Raw genomic sequence first — 22,812 nt, 5'->3', positions numbered from 1 at the left:
ACTGGCTTTTATCACTGAGACCTGGACGGACGGTAGTTCTGGTCCTGATCTGGTGAAAGCAACACCGTCTGGATTCTTTTGCCACACACTGGATCGGCCAAATAAGAAGGGAGGAGGGCTTGCCATTCCATCATGAAGCACTGTCCCTTAAGTTTGCCGCAGTCTCCAACCTGGCGTGTGAGGCCTTAGCTTTTGACATTTATTCTCGCTTGCATAGACCCTTTAAAGGGATGCTTATAATACTGTCCCCCAGGACCCAAAGGTGTTTTTTTGGAGTCCCTGAGTACACTGCTGGAAGAAGGACTGTGTTTAGAGTCCTTCTCAGTGCTGGGGGCCTTCAATTTCTACCTTGAAAACTCCAATTATGCAGATACATCTAGGCTGAACCTAATCATGGGCGCCGGATGTCTGATACAAATGGTGACTGGGCCGACTCATGAAAAGGGGCATACCTTAGATGGTATATATTCCAACAATAAAAATATGTATGAGATCTCTGTCCTTCCGATCTTATGGTCTGATCACTGTATGATTACGTTTGAACTTAAGTGTTCCTTGGCCCATTCTTTAGGTCAGAAACAATCTAAAGAGTTCAGAACTAGATCTAGGGGCAAGTTGGATGTGGAGAGACTGGGAAATGTTTTGGAAAACTCAATGTACCAGCTCCCACTGGACGTGGAGGAGGCCACGACCACCTATAATAAGTGGCTTTTGGATGCCTGTGATCAACTTGTTCCCCACAAAAAATGGATTCCCAAACGGACCTCTCCAACCGCTCCCTGTTACTCTGAGGAGCTCAGGGCTAAGAAATTGGTCTGTAAACATGCAGAGAGGAATTGACGGAAATTCTATGACAAAGCCGAGAAGGAGAATTACAAATCCTGAATTTCCAGTTACAAGCAAGCTCTTCTGGAAGCTAAAAGAGTATTTCTCATTACAAATTACTATGGCCGAATCCAATTCCAAAGAACTGTTTAGAACTATCTCTAAACTAGCCAACCCTACCACTCCAAAGAAATAGGAGGATGCAGAATTATGTAACAAAATAACTGTTTTCTTTAAAACTAAAGTGGAAACTAATTTTACCTCACTCGTTGGTCGTATTAATGATACTCACTGATTTCAATCTATCAAAATCAGGAAGTTTAGGTGCCCCGTCAGAATTACTGGAACATTTCATCCCTATTGAGAAAGCAGATTTGGGTAAATTGCTGCATAAGATAAAATCGGGTGCCCCTAGTGATCCGTGTCCTGCTGGAATTGCTAAACAAATCCCGGATATTATTGGAACGGCTCTTACACCCCTTCTTAATGCAGTTTTACGGTCTGGTATTTTTCCCAAAAATTGGTAAAGGGCCTTGGTGCTTCCTTTTCTAAAGAAGCAATCCCTTGACCCCCAAGGACGCGAATAACGATCGTTCTATCTCTAGGCTTCCATTACTTGCCAAATTATTGGAAAAAGAAATGAATAGCCAATTAAGTAACTTTATTTCTGCCAATAACTCCTTGGACCCATCGCAATATGGGTTTAGAGCTCATCACAGTACGGAACTGGCTTTAATAAAATCAACCGAGGAAATCAGAGAAGCCGTGGATAGGGGAGGAAATGCCATCTTAATCCTCCTGGACCTATCCGCGGCATTTGATACGGTCCACCATAAGGTACTGCTGAATAGGCTCTCTGACATTGGGGTGAAGGGCTTAGTGTGGAAACTGCTACATTCCTTCCTGTCGGACAGAGTTCAGACAGTGGATTTAGATGGCAACACCTCGGAACCCTTCTCACTCCCCTGTGGGGTGCCACAGGGCTCGGCGTTAATCCCTACGCTTTTTAACATCTATGTGGCACCCCTGGCAGTGTCACCAAGCCACTCCGGAAACACGTAATATGCTGTCCCCCACACATATTGTGGCCTCCTGACCACATGCCACCTCCAGGGAACGGAGGATCCCTGGTGGCGATGGTGGTTCCAGGGCGGTCCAACCACCCAACTCGCAATGGGGCGGTCAGACAGGTGGTGCAGCGACGGCTGGATCGTCACGCCCGCAAGAGTCTGGCGGTCCTCAGATTGCCGGGCTCGTAATTAGGACCTTAGAGTGCTGGAAGACAAGGTGAAATGCTAGGGTGCAAAAAATATTTACCTATGTTCTTTTAATTATTCTGTTCACAACAAGTGTGCCTGCGTGCATCCTCATTATAAATAACAATACTGTGTTGAATTTCATAATGGTCTCCTGCAAATGATTCAATAACCTCTCTATTGCTTTAGAAATATGTATTTAAATGCCAATAATGCGCAATCCGAGAGATATTTACAGTTAAGAACACATTGAAGATGCTGACTATGTTAGAAGGGAGGCCTGAGATACCACATGAGTATTGGATTGGAAACAATTTATTTAGAGCGTGCCCCTTCCTCTTTCCTAACTCGATGGTCGACAAACTTATGGCCTGGGTAGAGGACAATAATGCTTTATCCCCCTTCCAGGCAGGATTCAGACGTGCAACCAGTACGGTCGATCAAATTTTTCGCTTCACCATGCTGCGGTGGGGGACTGTACTCCTGGGCAAAGGCAGCCTTTATGTAGCATTTGTAGATCTAAGGGCTGCGTTTGATCTGGTGCCTAGGAGCACGTTGTGGGAGGTTTTGTCCAAGATAGGGGTCCCACTTGATTTGCTCACATTGATAATGCGTCTCCATGAAAGTAACTATGCCAAGGTCCAGTGGGGGAGGAATGGGGAATCCACCACCAACTTCCCAGTTGAGCGGGGGGTGCGGCAGGGATGTGCAATGGCACCCCTGCTGTTCTCCCTGTTCATCAATGGCATAGTGGATAGGATATTGGACGCAATGGTTGACGCACCTTCGTTAGCGGGCATCAGAGTTCCTATTCTGATGTTCGCTGACGACACCTTGATCGTGTCCAAGACCCCGTCGGGCCTCCAGCGTGCCTTGAATATATTCGACACATTCTGTAAAGAACGGGGCCTCGAGGTTAATGTAAATAAAACCAAGTTGATGGCCTTTGGGCAAAAAAAGTGCCAATCTCAACCCAAGGTATTTTTGAATAACATCAAATTAGAGTTAGTAAATGTTTTTACATACCTTGGGGTGGAGATAACAAGTAAACTTGGTTGGGCTAGACACGTAGAGAAGGCGGTGCTGAAACACCAGCAGATTTCAGGAGCCCTCAGGGTTGAGCAAGCGAAATCTAAAACTAGGCCTATAAAACCTGTTCTTATGGTTTATGACGCAAAAGCCCTGGGCGCAACCCTTTATGGGGCTGAAGTCTGGGGCTTTGAGAGTCTTACCACCCTCCAAAGATCTGAGAACAGGTTTGTGAGAGGGATAACCAGTCTCCCCCAAAGCACCCCATTAATACCGCTTGGTTTTGATTTAGGCAGAAGATCGCTTAGTGACCGTGCCCGATTGAGGCCTATCCTCTATTGGAGACGGCTATGGACAACCGTGGAAATAAGACACTACGCTGAGGGGTTCCTAGCATTGGCCAAATCAGATGCCTTTCGTAAAATCACATGGCTAAAAATGCTAAGGGACGTCCTTGCCGAGCTTGGGCTCTCCAAACTTTGGGAAAATCCCCTTGGGGAAGTATTCCCTAGTAAATCCACCATCAAGGAAATATATTGGGATTATATCGATCAGAAGCTTTGGAGGAGCGTAACCTCGGAATCCATGGGGGGTAGATTCATGGAAATTAAACCAAGACCAGCCCTAGAAAAATATTGGGACATTATAACTGTTCCACTAGATAGGAAACTATTTTTCCAATTAAGGGCAGGTTCTCTCCCCTTGAGGTGCTTGACGTCCAGTTGGAGAACTAGCAGTGGTTCGTGCTGCCCGTCATGTGGGGCCCCCAATGAAAGCATCGCACATTTCCTTTTTTTATGCGAGGCTTATGAAAACCCAAGAAAATCTTGGTTGGCTCCCGTTTGTAGGAACCTGGGTGTCCTAAGCGGTGTTGAGGGGTTGAGAATCATTTGTTCCTCCACTGAAATGTCCATCGTAGTTGGAACAGCAAAATATCTGGGGTGGGCATGGTCCATAAGGAGGAGGGCTTTATCCCCTAATGTGTCTTGATTTTTTACCTCTTTGGCTTGTTGATTTATCCTTGCAAGTATCTACTGGGAGAATGATATGAATTTTAATTAGAAAATGCTGCTAAAGATGTACGTTAGGAGTTTTGACTGTATAAACTTGGGAATGGTCCGTAACGCGGAGGTTTCTATACCTTAACATGCATTTAGTTTCAGCACTTTATGAGAAAGCTTATTTTTAATCCCAATTGGTAATAATTTTTATGCTTATGTAATATGTATTTTTAACCACAAATTTATTGTTATCAAATGCTTGAAGTTTTAAAATGTATGAATTTATATGTGTGTGCTTTTATGAGTGTATAACTCGAATAAAGCTTTTTCAATTCAATTCTAACTCGATGTATGTTTCCTATATTTTTTATTGTTATTTTCTATGTGGCCACATTTTCACCTATTTTAGTTTCCAGCTCACCTCCTACGCTGATGACACACAAATTGTGCTATCGCTGACGGAGGGAGCGGAAAGGGAGGTGGGGGAGAGGTTCTACAATTGCATGAGCTCTATTTCCACCTGGATGTCGTCCAACTGTTTAAAACTTAACTCAGCTAAAACTGAGGTGCTAAAATTTGTCAATAATCCCCTAGTCTGGACCCCGGACTGGTAGCCAGAGGACCTGGGATCGTGCCCTACACTCTCAAGGAAAGCTAAGAATTTGGGGGTCAGGGTGGATAACAAACTCACCATGGGGGACCAAGTGAATCGGGTAACTTCAGCATGTTTCATGGTCCTCAGAATTATCAAAAAAATTAAGTTCTTCCTATCAGCAGATAACCTAAGGCCGGTCGTCACTGCACTCATTATGTCCCGTCTGGATTATTGCAACAGTCTCTATCTTAATGTTCGTAAACAACACATGAACAAGTTGCAACTGGTCCAGAACGCGGCAGCGAGAATGCTGACGGGAACCCCTAGGTTTGCTTCGATCAAAGGAGAACTCAAGAAATTGCATTGGCTCCCAGTCCCACTTAGATCACGCTTCAAGGCACTTTGTCTCGTCTTCAAGGCTGTTAATGGGATTGGTCCGTAGTTTCTTAAAACCAGACTTATATGGTATGTTTCCAGCAGAATCCTGTGGTCCTCCGGATCCAAACTAGTCCAAACCTCCACCTTTAAGAAAACGAACTGGGGAGGTAGAAGTTTTCTCCACTGTGCCTCCAAAGCTTGGAATGAACTTCCCTTCCATCTCAGAAATGCGCCAAGCCTTGTTTCCTTTCGCAAGGGTTTGAAAACATGGCTCTTCTCCCACTAATCAGCTGATGCTCCCCAGTTCACCATTACTCTGCACCAGGACACCCCAGGGTAGCAGTGCGCTTTACAAGTACAAATAAAATAACATAACCTCACCACTCCCATTTCATAAGGTCATTGTGATCCTTGATGAAGCTTGAAAGTTAACAGCCTCTACAAGCCTAGAGTCACCATGGATCACATTAACTAAACAGCAAGAAATAAGGCTCTTGCAATTTCTGTATTTGAGGCTGACTCCTCACCGTGAGCCACCATTGGTAGGTGGTAATTACTCAGCCTTCCTCCAGGGACATGGAATGATTCTACACTTTTACTAATTTTTCTAGTTTTTTGGGAACTGACCGTCACAACCAAGGCTCTAATCACTCCTGCAATGACTTCAACAGAGGTTCCTCCTAACCCTTGGACACCAATCCTTTATAGATCAATCCTAGAATCTAAAGCATGCCAATGCTTACACAAAAGTTTAACCTTTCACATGTGCGTAGTTTCTAATTTCCATATTAGGATTTTATTTTGGATGTTGCTTATACCTCACATCATGTATGGGCAACACGTCCTTTGTCTTTCCATAGCCCTCTTTCTTGCTGCATTCTTCTTCTTAAACCTCCTTACAGTCAAGATATCCCATCAAGCAAAGTAATCATCCTCCTGGACAAGTTCTCTAGCTGGTAGGAGCATATGGCTGGGACCTGTTGGGGATCAATTGCTTTTATTGTATGTGGTCTACCTACCGTGCCCTGGCCGCACACTTTTCTGGGCAAAGTCCTGCTGGCCCACTCAGCCCCAGTGTTGAAGAGCCCCTCACACTCTATGTTTCTGAATTGTTGAGCTTGGGCTGGGCATAACCTGACCTCTGCTGGTATGCAGCTGAGGTTCTAGTCCAAGAGTAATTTTATTTTTATTAACTAATTTAACTTGAATTAAATTAATTGTGGTATTATGTAGGAATATACAAATCCAAAATACATCATTTCGCTTTACAATGGCAGAAAGAGAAATAGGGTAGGATTCACTGAGAAAAGTCAAAAAGAGGCATGATTATATCCCATTTAGGAGAGTAAGCAAAGAAAAATATTGCAAAACGAGAATATGATGAAAAGTAAATGGGAAATAAAAGGCACCCAAAGATAAGTCACATGATCAAAAGTCAAGATCCCCTTGCACTACAAAGCAAGGGTGTGGAGCCTACCCACCCTCACTTCCCAGTACAAGACCCTTTTTTCCATGATTAATGTAAATGGTGAGTCGTTGGGATGAAGTGTTCTTGGATGCCCACCTTTCGGATTAGTAATCATTCCATAAGTCTGGAGGAGGGAGATTAGACATTAATAAGGACAGGTTACACTCCTTAATGACTTTTGTATTGCTAGTTTTCAACTGCGTTTCCTCCACTTGCTCCGCTTTTGTCTGCAGTTGGCTCTTGGCTTGCTTGTGTAGCGAAACTGAAGACCTGAAGCTGTGCAGTGCACATGGAAAATGCAACTTGCACAGAGTGAAATTAGCACATACTTGTGTTTCCCATATGTGAACCAATTTTAAGATGGGCAAAGATGTCGTCTGTCACGGGCTGCTACCCTGGATAACCCTTATTTCTTGATAAAGGGAAATTAAATAGCAGTGCAGATTTCTCTTCAAAGAAAAACGTTTACTTTTCTTGTCAATTTCGTTCTTGCAAAATGCCTGGTCTAACTTGGATGCTAATTCTCATTCTCCTCTTCCAGGTGTTGAGTTATCCTGCATCATTAAATCTACTGAAACACCCAACCCAAGGATCGAATGGAAGAAGATAAGAAATGGGGAGACGTCCTACGTGTACTTCACGGACAAAATCATGGGTGGGACGACATTATTTTCTTTTTTTTGCTGCATCCCATATCCCCCATTGTCTGTGAATTTCTTAATCTCGCCACCTCTCATTGTGTTTACTTAAACTGTTCTCTTCCTACCACATTCTGTTCTTTCCTCCAACTATTTATCTCTAATTTGTACTTACCATCCCACTCCTGCAAGCTTAAAGTTTCCTGATCTAAAGCATCTCTTTTGGTTTCAGCCTCTAACAATCTGTCTTTCTGTTTCAAGGTAGCACAGGTTCGCCGCTCACCCAGACATTTAAAAAAACTATAGACACCCGGGAGAGTCCAGGCTGGTGTAGGTTGCATTGGTCCCATGGTGGTTTCTTACCCATAATGCCCTGTAAACCTCAAAATCTGCCTAAAGTGCACATTTTCCTTGCATTTTCATGGCAATGAAATCTGCAGAGGTCCCCAAAATTCCTACTGCCCAACTTTCTGTAACAGAAATATGAGGAAAATGTGCATTTTAGCCAAAGCTTGAGATGTGCAAAGCCTTGTGGGTAAAATAAAAACATACGTCACATCACCATCAACTCCCCCATGTGGCTCGTTTTCAGAAATGTGCAGGCTGTGGTAGGTTATCCTGTGTGACGTCTGTAGTAGGGCTCAAACTCCCCAGCTACCCCATGTTGTAAAAAAGACAAATGGATTCTGCTGAGTAAAATATGATGTCTCCAGGTCACGTTTTGGAGTGTATTGTGTCGCAGGTGCTAGGTCCAGCCACGCAAGTGAGTTACTATTTTTTTTACGGGACACGTGTAGGAATGCAGAATAATAGAACATTTATTATTACCACCTACATTTCTCTGCATTTGTGCCTTCCAAATGTAAAACAGTGTGCAAGAAAGAAGACATTTTGCAAAATGTCCTCTGAATCATGCTACTATGGGTGGGAAACGGCCACTATAACGCGGCCGTTTCCACGAGTAGCCATAGCCACGCATGCATTACAACGCATGCGTGGTTACACGAAAAGCCTTTTCCACGCATGCCTTTACTACGTGATGCGTAGTAAAGGCATGTGTGCAAAAGGTAACAAAGAAAAGAGGGGGGGCTTGGGGGGTCTCCCCCCACCACAAAAAAACAACGTGGGTTTAATAAAGGGGGGTAGGGGGTCTCCCCCCCCCCCCAAAAAAAAAAGAAACTCACCTGATTCAGAAAGATGACAAAAATGAAGAGTAGAAATGTGGAGGCAATCGGCGTCGTTAGAGGAAACGGAAAGACATTTCCGTTTCCTCTTAATGACTTGAAACGTCACCGCGGCAGGGATTGGAAAGAAGAGGACGTGGAGAGGTAAGGAGGATTGAGGGGGTGGTTTCACAGGGGAAAAATATAAGGGATAATTTACAGTGATAGGAGATATCCTTTAACATAAAAATGCTAATAACATGTATAGTTTCACAGCGAAAAACGTTGTAAAAACGTGCGTGTTAAAGGCATTTTCGTGGTAAAGGAGATGCGTGGGAAACGAATTCCGTTGTAACGCATGCGTGGTAAAGGCATGCGTTGCAACGGAATTCGTTGTAATATCATACAACCTACTATGGGTATCCATAAATTCCTAGATGTACAAATAACCACTGCTCCTAAACTCAGGACGTGGTTTACCTATCAGTAATACATGGGTTTCCTTCGTACCCATTTTTCACTGTTTATATTTTACCATATCAGTTGCACTGTACTTGGTAACTAATGAAAAATCATTGTTGAAGGTGCAGCTTGGTTGTTTGATCTGTATACCTAGAGTTCTCATAGAACATACAAACCCTATACATACTCACGACCAAAGCAGTCTAGGGGAATTAATGGTATATTGCTTTTGAAAATCGGTCATTGTGACAAGAAATGACAGATGAAATCATCACAAATGGAAAGTTCGTTTTCCTACTCATTTTTAATATTTCTAGGTCTTGCATAAGGCAGTGCATATCTAGGCTATGGGCCTCAGAAAACACCCATATTTTTTATTGGTTCCTCTTGCTGTCCTTTACAAATGATGGCTTTTTTATGGGTGAATACGCTTAGTAGTACCTCTTTTTGGACTTTTGTATCCTCCCATGAGGACTGCCCTTGTTACATGTGCTCTTTCAGTTTACTTGGAGAACTATAAGAGCACTCTTTTTTTTTTTTTGTTGGCCTGCCTCTGTTCAAGTGTTGTTTACTTCGCATGAGCAGCTTAATTTGCCTACGCACTCAATATCCTTGTGCCGTGCACCCCCACTTCTCACCCCTTCCACAATAGTGCTTGCTCGCCCCCACCCCTCCAACACCACTACTTGTTAAACGTTTTTTACATGAGTACATTTTAGCGTGGCCCGTCCATCCCCACCCCTCCCACAACGCTGCTTGCCTGCCCCCCCACCACCCTTCCGACATCGATGTTTTAAAAAAACAATTGTACATTTTACCGCAGCCAGGGGGAAGATTAAGGGACTTACCCAGATTCACAGGATGTTGAGCCGAGGCTCGAACATGGATCCCCAACTCCTGAGTCGGCTGCTCTGACTGCTGCGCCATGTCCTGTCACTCTGGGCATCCATGTTTAAGTCTCCCTTTCTGCGCCTCAAAGGTGCTGCTCTTACATCAGGGGACTTGTTATTGTTTCCTTGCAGGTAAAGTCACCAGGTACAGGTAAGTAATATATATATATATATTTTTCTTTATATTAGTTCAAATAGAGTCTGTTCTAGCGACTCCATGTGTAAACGGATTAGTAAGAGGTTCTGCTCTAGCAAACCTATATTCGTATTTGTTGAGGTACTGCTCTAGCAGACCCATTTTAGGTAAGAGGGCAAGGTCCTGCTTTAGCGAGCCCATTTGTGCCCAATACGAGATCCTGCTTTAGCAGTTCCTTTTGGGTTTTTACGGTATATGCTAGAGATTGTACAGTACATTTGTTTTTGAAGATCCGAGGCCTTGGTGATGGCACCACATGCACGCTTTGGTTGTAGTCTTATTGCTAGATAACGTGTGAGGGCATATCTGCTTGACCCGCTGCTGTTACCTAGGATCAATAAAGAAGTGTAAAGTTCTTCCCTAGTTAAAACAATTGTGTGTGCTTGGGCATTTGTAGCAGTGTGTAAGTACAGAACAGCACAAAAAATGCGTGGGGAAAAGAGACACAATGTTGAAGAGGACAGTGCTCGCAGAAACTAATCTCTTGAAGTTGTCCCTTTTGTGGTAGCTATTCAAACAAGTCTTTGCAATGCAATAGGTCTCGCATTAGTGAAAGTTTGAGCTATTGGCGTTGCAAATGAAAATGTTTGTTATATTTTTTTGGGGATAAAAAAAATAACCCAATCAGTAGCATACGTAATTAAATAAAATCCACGAATCAAGGAATGGGTGCTGTACCACAGGCTGTTATTAGGCGTTGCTGTGGATTAGTAAAGGGACCTCTATTAGCCACAAAAAGTACTGCACTCATAATGCAATTATAAAGAGAAAGATTGCATCTGAGTATACGTCTCTATTTGCTTTTATTGGAAGTGAAATTGTTGTGTAATGAAAAAGGACAGAGAAGCAGCTAAAAACACCCCTGCTTCGCGTGACTTTTTTCACCGTCTCTTCTACAAACAGGGCGCCAAAACAACATTATCTAATGCCTCTACCTCTGCCTATAGGCAACCACAAACCTCCCCCTCAAGGGGATACTACAGGGGCATGTATAGAGGAAACAATTCAAAAGGTAAAGGTAGGGTGCCTCAGCCCGCTCTGCCCCCTCCACCGCCAAGCAGTGACTCTCTGCCATACCCCTGACCACTTAACACCTGTCAGGTGAAACCACAACATTTCTTCCCCACCTGGGTAACCATAATGTCATATCAATGGGTGTTGGACATTATCCAACATGGCTATTGTCTGGACCTCATTACTACACCTCCAAACATTCTAACTCGTAGACCCATTCTCTCCACAGAATATCAAAATCTCTAACAAGAAGTTGAGGCTCTTTTACTCAAGGGAGCCATAGAGCGCGTCCCTTTTCAACATCAGGGTAGAAGAGTGTACTCCCTTTTCTTTCTAATTTCCCAAAAAGATTGCTCCCTAGGGCCTATTTTAGATCTCAGGCCCTTAAATCATTGCATACTATTAGAACACTTCCCAATGGTCACTCTTCAAGACGTGATCTCACTACCTCAGCAAGGCGACTTTATGTCAGCACTAGATTTAAAGGACGCTTACTTCCACATTCCAATACACCCAGAGCATCGCAAATCCCTCAGATTTGTCATAGCTGGAAAGCATTGTCAGTTCAAAGTTCTTTCATTCAGAGTCACTACTGCTCCCTGGGTGTTTACCAAATGTATAGCAATAGTAGCAGCATATCTGCGCAGACAGAACATTCATGTCTTTCTATATCTGGACAACTGGCTCATCAAAGCCAGTACACATCTCCTATGTCAACAACACACAGAGACTACTGTCCATCTTCTCCATCAACTGGGATTTACTGTGAACATATGTAGGGGTCATGCTCAGCACACAGTTGGGTTTAGCATACCCAAATGTAGCCAGCGTTCAAAATATCCAAATGCTGCTGCAGCAGTTTCCACCCAACAAACACATAACAGTCAAAAGAGTTATGTGACTGTTTGGCATTAAGGCATCTTGCATAGCAGTGATACCACAAGCTTGGCCACATATGCGACAGCTGCAAGAATGTCTGACACACCAATGGTGTCAATCACAGGGTCAGCTACATCTCATCTTTCTCTGCAGTGGTGGAACATATAAAACCTACCAAAAGGGCGGACATTTCCTGACCCTGTTCCCCCAGATAATTCTCACACCGGATGCATCCCTTTCAGGATGGGATGCTTATCTTTAGGATCACATAGTTCAGAGTCTCTGGGATACCAGTCACCAGGGTCTCCACACCTACTACCTCAAGCTTCAAGCTATTCACCTAGGATTGAAAGCATTTCTAACTCATATGGTAGGCAAGGTTATCTTTGTCTGGGCGGACAACATGACAACCATGTACTGTTTACAAAAAAGGGGGAGGGAAACCCACTCTCTACAGTTACTACGCCGATCTCAGACAATTTGGCGTTGGACTATATGTCAGAACATCCATCTGCTGGCAGAACACCTCCGTGAAACGGACAACCACTTTGCCGGCCTCCTCGGCAGGATGCAGCAACAAGTCCTTGAGTGGGAACTTCACCCACGAGTCCTTCTCCCATACTTTCACAAATGGGGGGTTTCCACTTATAGATCTGTTCACAACAGCCGACAATGCAAATTGCCCAGACCTTGCTTCCAGGTTCCCACATCCACTATCCAAAAGCAGTGCTCAGTGGATTAATTGGTCATGGATATTTGCCTACGCTTTTCTTCCTCTCCCTCTACTTCAGTTTGTGGTTCAGAGGCTCAGGCAAACGTCTCTCACCCTCATTTTAGTAGCTCCCACTTGGGATGGCCAACCATAGTTCACTACACTACTCAAACTCTCTGTAGTTCCCCATCAGAAGCTTCCCCTCAACCTAGACCTTCTCACACAGAAGCAGGGAGAAATCAGGCATCTTCATCCAAAGGAGCTCAACCTTACGATTTACCCCCTAAGGTCATAGAATAAGGTAACCTTAATCTTCTACCCTGAATGTATGATCATTCTTAAAGAAGCATGTAGACCTACAACTAAAACATGTTACACAGCAAAGTGGAAAAGGTTTGTTTTCTACTGTTGCAGTAAACAAATTAATTTGTTTGAGGCAACTGTGCAAAACATTGTTACTACCTTCTTCATTTGCAGACCTCTGGCCTCGCTTACACTTCCATAAGTCTACATTGAGCCGTGGTTGCTACGTATATACAAAATAGGCAAGATTTATCCTTGTTCAAAGTACCAGTTACTAAGGCATTCATAGGAGGCCTTAAAAGAGTAATTCCACCGAAAATTCCACCTGCACCAGCATGGAATCTCATATAGTTCTTTCCAGGCTTATGGGTTAACCATTTGAACCATTGCCGAACTGTTCTCTACAATTCTTGTCTTGGAAAGTTGCTTTTTTGGTGGCCAATGCTTCACTTAATCATGTCAGCGAGCTCCAGGCATTAATCTTGGAAGAATCTTGGAACCCACCCAAAATTCCTTCCAAAAGTGATTTAATCTTTTCACCTTAATCAGTAAGCTGATTTACCTGTTTTTTTCCCCGCAACCGGATTCAGTTGTGGGGAGAGCTCCTCATACCCTAGATGTTAACAAAAACTCTTCTGTATTATATTGACAGAACTAAAGAGTTCCGTAAAACTAAACAACTTTTTGTTGCTTTTCCACCCTTTACACAGGAAAGCCTATATGTAAGACCGGCATTTCTAGATGGATAATTAAATGCATTCAGACATGTAATGCCAAAGCTAAAAGGACTTTGCCTATAGCCCCTAGAGCACACTCTACTTGTTAAATAGGGGCTTCAATGGCTTTATCTGGCAATATCCCCATAGCTGATATTTGCAAGGCAGCTACACGGTCTACACCACATACTTTCACCAAAGATTATTGTGTGGATGTTTTGGCACACCAACAAGCCAATGTAGGGCAGGCAGTGCTGCGTACTCTCTTTAAACAACTGCAACACCCACAAGCTACCAGCTGCTTTTTGGAGAGAGACTGCTTTGCAGTCTATGCAGAGCACCTGTATCTACAGCCACACATGTCTCAAATTGATTGTTACTTATCCTGTTAGCATCTGTTTGTGGCACATGGTGCTGTAGATTCACATGTGCACACCCTCCTCCCCAGACACCTGTGGCCATTCCAGTTTCTTTACACTATTTCATTTGCATGGACATCGCTTTACTGAGTCGTGCTTTCACTCCATTCTCACCCGCCTGCGGGAAAACAGTCTAGCAATGGAGACGATGCTCATGCGCTTTATCACCAAGAGGAGGAGTCACTTTGTCTTGTGACCCAAAAGGCTTCTTTGAAGAAGAACTTGCTAACATCTGCACCCAACACTAGATGGTGTAAGTATGCAGAGCATGTGAATCCACAGCACTACATGCCAGAAACAGATATGTGCAGGGTAAGTAACATATTCCTTTCAGCAAGTCAAAGGGCACCACCCAGTCTCCTGGGCCAATGTTAGCATTTTGAATGTGTGCTTCCAAAGGAAGGCATTCAGGACCCTGAGGTCCAAGATAGGCCAATCTCCCAAATAATTTTTTGAAATAAGAAAATAGCTAGGATAACAACCTTGACCTTATTCTGAGTCTAGTTCGCTCTCTATGCACCCTTGACTAGCAACAGTCCTACTTCCTGTAGCAGGATTGGATGTTCTGATGAGATTCAGTCTAGAGTAGGAGAAATATTGGGTTGGGAGGAGATAAGTTGTAGGGTGTAGCATGATTGTACAATTTGTAATACTCATCTGTCAAACGTGATGGATCAACATCCCAGTAGGACATACCAGATCCTGCCTCCCACTGAGTGAGCGTGTGACAATAAGGGCAAACTAAAGCAGCCTCATGGCTATTGTAGTGAGGGAAAATCCAGAGTTAGAAGATTCAGGTCTCTGCTGGCCTGCGTGTTGTCTGCTGGTTCCATGCCATGCAGACATGTCTTCATCTGTGTCTTCAAAGGCTGTGTCTGCCTCTATGCCAGCCTCATGGAATAGCCCCTACATTTCCTGAAATGGTGTAGAAATTGTTTATCAAGATTGATATCCCCAAAAAACGCCCTGTAGATCTGCAGTTTTTGAAAGGTCCCATGGCAAAGTCTACCTTCTCTTCAAAGAGGCGAGACTCTTATAAGGGCATGTCCATTAGGGACATCTGTACATTACCGGAAGACCCAGTGGACCTCATCCAGCCATATCTACAAAGGAGAACACTGGTGCTGACCCCCTGCCAAGACAATCCATGGTGTCAGCCAAAACGGATAACCTATTTGGCCACATCCAGTCCACCAAATATCATTTGAACCAGAGAAAACCCTAAGGTCCTCTGTGACTGCTAGCAAGATCTCGGCATGTTCCAAATTTTTTTTTTTCAATCAGACAAACAGACCACGTTTATGGACTGTAGTACCAAGTTGGCAGAGGAAAATATAAGTTTGCCAGAAGCATCGATTCTTCTGGATTCTTTGTCCTGAGGATTGGTTGGAAGTGAATTGGTTTTCATCTGTACATTAAGGCTCGCTAGAGGAAGTCCGGGTCACCAGGCACCGGCTTATGACATCTGGCCACCTACCCTTGAGACTATCTGTAAAGGCATCACTATACAGGAGCACAGGCTCAGATGTTGCTGGCCCCAGCAGTAGTACTTCCATCAAAACATTTGTCTTGTTCCTAACGGAGGGCAACTGTAATTCTAGAATTGCAGCTGCCCCTCAAGCCACCACTGTGAATGAAGACCTTTCTTCTGTTGATGACCTGTGTGCCCAAGTCACAATCATCAGTCTCTGTTGAGTTATCTAGCACACTAGTATTTATAAATAAATGTATTGGGTATAATAAGGGGGCAGCAAGCCATTCTGCCCTCCATAATTATTAAAATTACCTGTGTTCTGCTCTTGCACAGGGTCCGAATCAGAGCCCCTACTGATAGCTGTGATTTAGTGTAGACACAGGGTGAAAGTCGGACAACGTGACTACTTGTTGTGCTTTTATAATCTTGTAGTGCAACATCGGCCAAGCTTATGCTAACGTCTGTTCAGAATCCGTCAAAGGCGCCAGGTCATTAACTGGCACCTTTGACGGTAGCAGACACCAGTGCGAATCTAAGGGCTGAGTAAATGTCCGGACCCAAGTTGCGATGGGCCCAGTAATTGGTCCAGAGCTGGCAGATGATGCCGGGGAGGGACCAACCAGCAGAAACCCAATTGGAGACCCCTGCTGTTTCTTGAGGCCCCACTTGTACCAGAAGGTGCCAGAAGTGCAGTGAAAATTTGCTGCTTGGCCACTTTGAAGGTTTCTATCTGTTGCAGGTTCAACAGTGGCATGGGAAACTCCGTGCACATCAGGGTCAGCTGAGGGATCGACTCAGTGGTGGATCAATGGAATGCAACTGACATCTGTATGCCCAATGGCCTTTTTCATTGAAGTCAGAGTGGCGTGATGGGGTTGAATCCTGCTTCAAATGTTTTATGCTGGCGGTTAGACTTAGACTTGACTTACCCAAGGACTTTGAGGGGTAAGTGGATCGAGTACGGGAGCAGCCCCAAGACTGGGACTACAAGTAGTAGCAGGATTTATACGAAGACCACCACATTTTCTTGTTTTCATTGACTTACAACTTTGCCTCCAGTCTCAAATTACCTTCAGGTGCATGAGGGTGCTTTTATCACACAACCTTTTGTTTTGTCCTGAGCCAGTGCACCGAAGGGCCATCCCTTGTGAGTATGTCTGAGATCTGCTTCCTGTGGTTATGGCATGGCTTTTAAATCGTGTCGATCTCTAGCACGATGTAAAGAAAAGTTTTGGGGTTGTCAGAAAATTGTCGGAGTTGAACACTAGATCCACATCAGAAGGTGCGGAAAATAGAGGAACTTATGTCAGTGTGCTGGGGTGGTGCTTGTATGTGGTTGTACTTCTTCTCTTCTGGGGCGATATGGAGTTGGGCCAGTGCTGCATGCCGCCTGCTAGCAGTGTGCACGAGCACTTCTACGAACAAATCTCAGTATCTTGCCTTGCGCCTAGGTCATATTCTCAGGTGAGGAATCTGAAAGTAGAAGTATCCATCAGAATATGAAATTTAGAAAATGTGTAAGTCTTGACGACTGGCTAACCAATGGTTCTGGATGATTTGCTTTCACTTCTCCTATTTCAGATTCAGCATTGTTTCCTTCCTTCATTGACAGGTGCCCTGGAGAATCGTGCTGTTCTGTTGGACCGAGCCTCACTTAAAATTCTCAACACAAGTCGCACAGACACAGCAATTTACCGATGTGAGGTGGCAGCCAGCCAAGATGAGAAAACAGTTGACGAAATTAAAATCCATCTTACGGTGCAAGGTAAGATGCAGGAGATGACCTCACACCACTCCAAGGCTGTGTACATTGCCTATTTCTCAAACGTCACAAAACGCCTTTAAAAAAAAATACATTGTTTTATTTAGACGTTTTACAGTATAACATTAGCTCTTAACAGTATACAACAATTTAGGCTAGATACCGCACAGACTCTTAGTAATTTTGAAAGCATAATTGACATCACATTTGGAGAAGTGGTGCATTACAGATGTTTAACAGCGTACTTTAAAAATATGTACATTCAAGGCATTTGTGCATCGGGGAACCCAACAATATCTTACTCAACCCGTCTCATATACAACAGCAATCAAATTACAACACAAATTGAGGTCAAGCAAGTCTAGTCAATATCATTTCCTTCCAGTTCACCAGTTTCTTTTCTGTTAAGATATTGTTGGTATAATCCCCAAAACTTTTAGGACAATTTTGAGGGGGTAATAGTTCATTGTAAATTTTAGACTGCGTATTACAGTATAGCATATCTTTGGATCAGTCTGCTATTTTCAGAACTGGACCCCGAGCCCAGCACATTGCAATTCTGTGCTTGGCGAGCAGTAACTCCATTGCTATCAAACGTCTGACCCCCCCCCCCCCTTCTTCAGATTTTTGGTGTAACCCAGCAACGCCAGCAGTGGGTCTAGCGTCAGTGAGAGCCCTGTGACCTCGTTTAAGGTATGGATAATCTTATCACAAAATTCTGCAATCTTTGGGCACAACCAGGCAGTATGCATGAACCTAGCCATACCCTCCTTGCAGCAATCGCAAGCTGCTGTGTCCCTCAAACTGTATCGAAATAGTCTCTTTGGCGTGTAATAGACCCTGTTAAGGAATTTGAAATGGATGAGTCGATGCCTCCCATTTAGTGAAATGTACTGAGTTACTTCACAATAATACCGCCAAGTGCTATCATTTATAACTACCCCAAGGTCACCCTGCCAATCTAGCCTGGCTTTGGTGGATTGCGTTCTCCTGGATTCTTGTGTCAAGTCATAAATAGTGGTGATAGTCTTAAAAGGGGATGCAGAGCGCAGAAGAAAAGAGAGGGCAGTAATTGAGGAGGTTCCTGCATGTCGTCTCCAAGCAGCTCTAGCCGTGCATGTTTGAACCTGTAAAAGTGATATTGTGTGAGTGGCGTGGAATCATGCCCCTCTGCTTCAATCATAGCCCATCTGCGATCCCCACCATCTGAGAATAAATCACCCATCTTATTAATGTTAAATGTCGTTAGAGCTTGTAGTACTTCCTTTTCTTTACTAACTTAAAGCCAGTGACACCACTCCACCGGAGTCAAAGGGGAGTACAAAAGTGCACCTGCCTGTCGGTTTAATAATTCCTGCCAAGCGTGGACAGTAGAGGTAATAGAGTCCAAGATGCCGGGTCACCTGGAAGGGGCCTGAAACAGCTTTTGGGAGAGAGTAAAAGGGTCAGCTGCCACCCTTTCGACCCGTAAATGTGTAATGTTCTGTGTGCTGTGGATCCAATAATGCGCATGGGAGCAATGTACAGCTCTGTAATATAATTCTAAATCTGGAGCACTGAGGCCTCCCATGGAATAGGGATGCTTAGGCTAATTTTATTGATAATTACCGGATAACTTTGAACATATTCTTCAGGAGTATCATCCGGATGTTTTGAAACAAGAATAGAAATCTATGGAAGACTATCATTTTCATAAGGAAAATGCGACCTATTCGTGATAATGGGAACCAAATCCACCGATTGATATCCTCAAGTCTGAAAATTGCTTTCCCATAATTCTCGTTGAGCACCAGATCAGAGTCTGTATGAACTTGTATGCCTAAATAGCAAACCGTGTCAGAGGACCATTGCAACGGGTAGTCCAATTCTATTGGTCTCATGGCCGGAGTCACAGGGAAAATAATGGATTTAGCCCAGTTAACTCTGAGGCCTGATATGACACCAAAACGCATCACCTTGCTAAGTACAGGGGTTAGATTAGTCCCTGGATCTCGAATGTGTAAAAGCATATCGTCCTCATATGCAGATGCAATCATTAGGAAAACAAATTCCTCTATGCCCATGATACTCCCTTAAAGCACACGCCAATGGTTCCGCAACTATGGCATATATCAGCCGGGATAGTGGGCAACCTTGTCGTGTATCCCTCGAAATCGCAATGGGAGATGCGATTGTGTCACCAATTTTAACCCTGGCTACTGGCATGTTTTATAAGACCGCACCAAATTGAGGAAGACCTCTCCCAACCCAACCCCTCTCAGTGGTGATTTCATAAATGCCCATTCCACTGAATCAAACTTCTCTGCATCTAGAAAGACAGCAGCAGCTTTAACTTCTGGTTTATATGCTGAAGAGCCCCAAGTACAGTTTTCAAATTATATGATAAAGTGCACCCTGGACCAAAGCCCCCTTGTTTGGGCCCGACCTGGATTGGGACTAAAGGAACTAGTCTTTTCGCTAGAATTTTAGCATATATTTTTAAATCCACATTTAAGAATGATAGTTACCTATAAGACGAGCATTCGTTAGGGGTTTACCTGGTTTCAGCAGTCACTATCAAAGCCTCCCACATTGAGGGGGGCATCACCCTCTCTCCACCATCTCCTCAAATAGAGTAGTCAAATGCGGTATGAGGAGTTCTTTATATGCTTTATAAAAGGTCACTCTGAGTCTGTCTTGTCCTGGTGCACTACCGTCATGCATAGCATTAAGTGAGGTGCGGCTTTCATTGGGGTCTAGCGGGCCCATTAGGTGCTCCCTGTGGACACTGGTAAGCCATGGCAAGTGTATGTGCTCCAGGTATTCTAGTACAGCAGTGTTGTTTGTCACTGCTTTGGAGCTGTATTGATCCGCATCTTATCTGCAAAATCTGTCGGCCATTTCTAATGGCTTTCGCAACAGACTACTGTCTTCATCCCGCAGCTCTATGACCGCACCAGATTCTCTTTTGCGTCGTTGCAACGCAGCGAGAACTGAACCAGGGTGCTCATTCTCCCCATAAGTTTTAGCAGTGGCATTTTGCCCCTATGCTTCACCTCACTATTCGCAACCTCATGGTATTCCTCAAGAGTTTTTTTTTTTTTTTAGATCTTCCAAGATCCTAGCTTCACCACCTTGCAGAAGGGTCCGCTCCATACTAACCAGTTACCCCTCGAGTGTCGACAGCCTATTTCTAAATGAGCAAAGCACACCTGCATGTTTGGAGACGGTCACCCCTCTAATGAACACCTTAAACATTTTCCACACTGTAGAAAAATGATAGACTGTACCAATGTTCGTGCTAAAAAATTCTTCTGTGGCTGGGGCCCATCTTTGATTTAAAGACTATCTAATAAGGAATATGGGGGAAACCTACATGTGAAGGGGACGCTATTCTTTGGGGCAATATCATTGTCCAGCAGTACCGAGGAGTGATCAGAAAAAGAGCGGGGGAATGGTGTGCAAGCGACCACGTGTGGAAATGGCAATCTGGAGATTAACCAGTAATCAGTTCTAGTGTGGATGTCGTGTGGGGCTGAATAGTGGGTGAAACCTCCTGCTCCAGCGGATCTCATACGCCAGATGTCCAAGAGGTCCAGTTGCGCAGTAACGTCTCTAATTGCTCTAGCCGCCGCCGAAGGGCGCCAGGGTGGGCCTTTAGAGCGAACTAGGGATGGATCTAGAACACAATTAAGATCCCCCCCCCCTATATTTGTGGTATACTGGATTCTTTCAGCATACAGGCGGATAGTGTATAATAAAACTGTGGATTGTCATAGATTGGGCCATAAAATGTTGACTATATGAGCATCCATACCCTGCCCATGATACCTTGAAATCACATATCTACCATTGGGGTTGACATCTCATCCTTCCAATGTGATACCTGATTTTGATTTTACCCATGTAAGAACCCCGCGGCATTGAATTGAACTAGAAGTCGCTTGTGTGTGAGCATATTACTATTGGGCGGTAGATGTGTCTCTTGAAGCATCACCATATCTACCTTGTTGCATAATATAAGCTACAACTTTACGTAACTTTCTGAAGTCATTGAGGCCTCTAATGTTCCAAGTCAGAAACCGGATTCTGTTGGGAGAGTCATGTGTTAATCCTTTCCATGCCATTTAGTACTCTATCTGTCTATTTCCAACCACCACCCCAGCTGCAACATCCTCAACACTTGAGCCTTATGTGTGTATTGCATGTATTCTGTAGAGTCAAAAACAAAAACATCCCCCCCTCCACGCTATGCAAACACCAACATGGCATAGATGGTACATTACCCTCCCTCCCATAACAAAACATTACCCTGATTAGTTTCATAACAAGACTTACTTCTTTGCCATGAAGTGAGTAACACACAGGGGCATATGTTACCAGTGAATACACTTTGTCCTCCTGTGGTACCTAACCGTCCTCCCACTATATGTTCCATCGGAGGGATGGTACCCCAATCAGTGATTAATTCGTATAGTGTACAATTCGTTTCCGGAGGTTACTCTGTACAGTAGGAAATTAAACTGACATACAGTAATAATGGCATTAAAATATGTGTTCAGTACCAGTTCTAACGATTACCTCGAAGTTTGCCATTGCTACTGTTGTGAGAACGTGCCATCTTTCTTGCACTGGTATGTCCCCACTTTTTTTGAACTGCTGATGTGCTTTGACTGAGTGTGCCCTGGGTTCCTGCCAATCAGGTACCCAGGGCCTGTGTTCCTTCTCTAAACGCTGTGTTGAAACTAAAACCCAATTGGCATCTCTGGCCACCTGTCAGCCCCTAGTAAATGGTACCCTAGGTACCCAGGGCATGGTGACCAGAGCAGACCCCTGAGGACTGCAGCACTTATTGTGCCACCCTAGGAGGCCCTGTACCCTGATACCCACACACTGCCTTTGCAGGCTGAGTGTCTAAGTACAGAACTAAACAAAGAGTCGACATGGCATGGCACACAGGGATGTGTGCCAACAGAACTCCCTGCCCTGGCATACTTCAGTCACCCCTGTAGCTGGGGGCCCTATGCCAGAGCTGTGGGCACAAGTGCATGAGCCCTGTGCCCCTACAGAACCCAGGGCCATTCCTGGGCACTGTAAGTGCAGTGATGCTATTAAGAGTATATGGTGCTGAGAGGTTGTCATTACGAACTCTACAGCACCATAATGGCTACACTGAAGACTGTCAAGTTTGGTACCAAACTTCTCAGCACATTAAACCCGCACTGATGTGTGGTATTTAATGTAAAATGCACCAGAGGGCATCTTAGAGATGCCCCCTGAAAACCTAACCTACAATTCACATCTGGGCTGAGTGGCTGCAGAGGCTGCCACACAGCAGACATGTTGCTGGACCCCTGGGTGGAGAGCCCCCCGCTCTCCTGGGCCTGCAACAATGCACATCCTATCCTAGGCGAGGTGCTAGGTCTCCTCCCCCAGGATGGGCAGGGGAAAGCTTCAAAGGCATGCCGCCTCGGTGAGCTTCTCCAAACCATTTGCTGTACCCAGCAACTGGCCCCCACAAGTCCTGACCCCCACTCTGGCGGGAAGACTGGCGGGTAAAACTACGTCAGGAAGGGGGGTGTGCCAACCCCACCCCTCAGGTGGGGAAGACAAGGTGAAGCACGACCCCGGGCTCCGGCCTTCTTGAAGATGG

General features: G+C 44.5%; 1 protein-coding gene across 1 annotated transcript in view; it reads left to right on the top strand.

Moving 5' to 3' along the window:
• The window catches only part of JAM3 (junctional adhesion molecule 3), a 349,693-nt gene that overhangs the window by 179,462 nt on the left and 147,419 nt on the right, over positions 1-22,812 (top strand). The window contains exons 3-4 of the mRNA XM_078681937.1: positions 7,094-7,207; positions 17,031-17,183. Of these exons, the coding sequence (XP_078538063.1) occupies positions 7,094-7,207; positions 17,031-17,183 (267 nt within the window). The remainder of the gene's footprint in view (positions 1-7,093; positions 7,208-17,030; positions 17,184-22,812) is intronic.

Source organism: Lissotriton helveticus, chromosome 3_1 (genome assembly GCF_964261635.1).
Source record: "Lissotriton helveticus chromosome 3_1, aLisHel1.1, whole genome shotgun sequence".
NCBI classification, from domain to species: domain Eukaryota; kingdom Metazoa; phylum Chordata; class Amphibia; order Caudata; family Salamandridae; genus Lissotriton; species Lissotriton helveticus.
This window is presented reverse-complemented; position numbering and strand designations above follow the sequence as displayed.